This window comes from Brachyhypopomus gauderio, chromosome 3 (assembly GCF_052324685.1).
Source record: "Brachyhypopomus gauderio isolate BG-103 chromosome 3, BGAUD_0.2, whole genome shotgun sequence".
Taxonomy (NCBI): domain Eukaryota; kingdom Metazoa; phylum Chordata; class Actinopteri; order Gymnotiformes; family Hypopomidae; genus Brachyhypopomus; species Brachyhypopomus gauderio.
This window is the reverse complement of record NC_135213.1, coordinates 26635519-26639285: the sequence shown is the minus strand read 5'-3', so window position 1 is coordinate 26639285 and position 3767 is coordinate 26635519. Positions and strand designations below refer to the sequence as shown.

Below are 3767 nucleotides of genomic sequence, written 5' to 3'. Positions count from 1 at the left end.
TACAACTAAGAAAACTTTCTTGATTTTTAATGATTTTAAAGAAAGACTGACAGAGGTGTGCCTGCAAATTAAAAAAGCATCTGATGAGGTCACAAAGAGTCAGTCAGATCAGTTGCGAAGGCACATGGTATCTGCCATGTAACACACACACACACACACACACACACACACACACACACACACACACACACACATTGTTTATTATTTGACTTACATGTTCTTTACACAGGTACATTGTAGTAGTGTTCATTAAGCATACATATTGTCAAATAAGTTTGTTCTAGTACACTAATTTACACACACACACACACACACACACACACACACACACACACACACACACACACGCACACACACGCACACTCCTGAGTAAAACTGAAGGTGGATATGAGTTATGGTCAGCCACAGAGAGAGAGACATTGTTCTGGATTGTTATTTTATTAATAAACCTCTTTTTGAAGCATATTGCATGGTGTGGCTTCTGTTTTTGCTTCTTTTGTCTAATTGTTACAACTTACCCCAGCATGTGTTACAACCTACCCCGGTAGTGGGGTAGGTTGTAACAAAGGAACACCATGTATTTGACATCAACTCACGAGGGCTGTGATATTTGAATTGGTGCCATTTGTAGTGAACAAATGTGTGTACTTTATATAAAAGTTTGAGAACTCTAGCTCAAAAATTCAGTGAGAAGCAAAAAGTGTTACAACCATACCCAGTCACCCCTACAGTATATGAACCGTTAAGAGACAGGATAAGGAACATCAACATGGTGTTTAAGTGAATATCGATTTATAAGCCATGATCATATGGCAAGTAACTGCATAATTTGTTCACATAAAATTGATGTATAGTGGCTGTAACACCCCAGTTTTTCTCCTCTGACTGTTATATTTTTGAGTCCTCTGACCTTCCCAACCTAATGTCCACTACAATGCAATTTAGCAGCAATGCTGGTGTTTAGTTTCATCACAAACTCTTCTTCTGATTTCACTGTGGACTGATGGACGCAACATCTTCACAAGTGCTTTTGTTTAGAACCTATAGCACTTTTGCCTTTTAAGATCCTCTAACGACACTTTTGATGTTGGCAGTTTTACACTATATTGCAAAAATTAGCAAAGTTCTTTGGTAAAGGGAGCAGCCATGATCCAAATCCCTTTTCCATTCTTTTTTTTATATGACCTGACTTCAATTACTTGGTTTGCATACTTTTTTCCTCAGTGATCTTGTTTAAACCATATCTATAATACAGATATGGGACTGTGAATTGTGTGATATTTGATAAGAATGGGTTTTCATTATGATATTTCATTATTATTATACATAAATTGAGGTCATGTAAAAGAGTTCACAAACATTTTTTCATGCAACCATAGCAAGGATAAATAAACATTTACAACATAACTTCAAACTAAACTTCAACTACAACCCACTGATTCTGTTTTATATACTTTTAGGCTAAGTTAAAATGAGCCCACTACATTTGCAAGAAGTAACTCTAAGGACACTCTACTACATCAACATTGCCAAAAATTTAGATTCAAGTTAAGTTTATTGGTACATGCACAGTAAACAAACATGTTGCTCTGTACAATGAAATAGTAGTAAAGCAAGTAATAAAAGATAAAATAAGCATGCAACAATATGATAACAAAATTATTCATGAATAGAAATGTAAACTATACAGAAAAATAAACTATGTTAATAAGCCTATGTACATACAGTCATTGTGCAGTATTGTGCTACATTGCTTGTTGTCAGACTGGTATGAAAACCCAATAGTCTCAGCACACTTATAAATTGTCTGAACACACCTGGCACTGCCACAACATCTCCTTTCTGCATCTGCCACATGTGAACCTATTACAAGAAACACAACGCTTAGTGGCATGGTTATTCTTGCAGCAACACTTAACCTGGCACAATGCCCTTTTCCCTGTGTCAGGTGTGGGTGGTTGCTGCTGAACGTTTTCCTTACACACCTCCTTGGCTGCCATATGAGTCTCTGCAAGTTCTCTGGCAAGCTTCACCAAGAAGTCTGACCGTCTCTCTTTTACCCCAGTGCATGCCTGAAAAAGCACATATGCATTCAGTGCTGCAATGTCAATCATGTTATAAAACACAGCGACTGGCCAACGCCGTGTTCCTGAACGTACAGTGTACTTTCGCACCATCTGGTCCATGACATCCACACCACATTTTAGGCTGTTGTAGTCGGTGAGAGTGTTAGGCTTTTTTTTTCGGGTGTCCCCAGTCTCCACCATACTGTGCATGCTACTAAGTATGCAGACGGTCTTTCTCCGTTTGGGCGCATAAACGGTCAGTGTGGCACCAGAGGTTGAAAACACCTGTGTACTGAATTCCTCACGATCCAAAGTCTTTTTGGCAGAGTCTGGAAGCTCATGACGAATCTTGTTTACTGTGCCAAGGAGGGTGGTCTTCCGGCCGAGCAATCGTTGTGCTAGTGACAATGAGGTGAAAAAATTGTCTGTGGTAACAGTTCTTCCTTCATCCATAAATGGTTCCATCAGCTTCATCACCACATTTTCCGATAGTCTTTCCCCCGTGGGACGACTGGAGTCTTTGCCAAGAGATGGGATGATGTTGCATACATACTTAGATTTCAGGTCACATGCCACCCAGAACTTTATCCCCAACTTGTCAGGTTTATTTGCAATGTACTGAAGAAAACTGCAATGGGTCTTAGTTGGAAAAAGTTGCGCATCTATGGTGATATGCCTTCCTGGGTTGTAAGAAGTGATGCAGTTGGCAACGAAAGACCCCCAAACATTAGAGACTGCAGCAAACGGGTCATTTGCAGCTCTTTCACTGCGTGTGTCCTTGTCGTCGAAGCGTAGGTGCCGCATGATGTCCTGGAAGCGGTTTCGCGCCATAATCTTGCTGATGGAGGGCACTCCCAGTGCTGCAGACCATGCGTCATGCACCGCTGGCAGGCGGACAATCCCTCGCAGGATGAGGATTGCAATGAACGCCATTAGTTCAGGGAGGGTCATGAACCAGTTTTCATGCTTTGTCTGGCGTGCATGCTGGACAGTCCACGCCTGTATGGTCCGAAGCATTTCCAGAGAGATGAAACAGAGGAAACTCTGTAAGCGACTCGACACTTTTATTCTGGCAAAAGCAGTTGGCTCTCCATTCGTGGGATTGCATTCAATTGGGCTGTGATGCCTTCCGTGATGTCTTCCGATCGTTTCTTCACGCCACACTGTGCCGTCATTTGCCGTCTCTGTCAGCCACTCGTGTGTCTCCATGCGACCTCTCTTTTCTGGAGGTGATGAAGTCTCCTCATCTACAGGACCATATATTTGAGATTCGATTAGTGAAAGGTTGAAATAATGTACAATTGACACAAACATAATATTTGAAATATAATTCCAAAACATCTCATGTATGCCTCCTCTGTATTAATGTAGGATTGTTTTCACACTGCAAAAAGTGGCATTTTGATTAGTCAAAATAGCTCAGATTTTTTTTACCTTATTTTTAAGTAGTTTTTGTCTTTTGAAAAAACAACTGCCAATAGGTACAGATACTTTTACATAAATTTATACAAAAAAAACCCCAGCTACTTGAAATAGAATAATATTCTTGAGCAATTTTAACTTATAAAGATGGTACTTTTTGCAGTGTGTCTCTTACAAAAACAACAGCCATAACCAGCAAACAAAAATAGGAAATTTAGGAAATCTTACCAGAAGAGATTTCAGAGTCACTACTCTGATCAAGAATTATTTCTTCTCCAT

At 40.0% G+C, this 3767-nt stretch overlaps 1 protein-coding gene across 1 annotated transcript in view; it reads right to left on the bottom strand.

The window, feature by feature from the left end:
* The window catches only part of wdfy3 (WD repeat and FYVE domain containing 3), a 45677-nt gene extending 42780 nt beyond the window's left edge, over positions 1 to 2897 (bottom strand). The window contains 1 exon segment of the mRNA XM_076998485.1: positions 2812 to 2897. Coding sequence (XP_076854600.1) covers positions 2812 to 2897 — 86 coding nt within the window.
* Between the last annotated feature and the right edge of the window lie 870 nt (positions 2898 to 3767).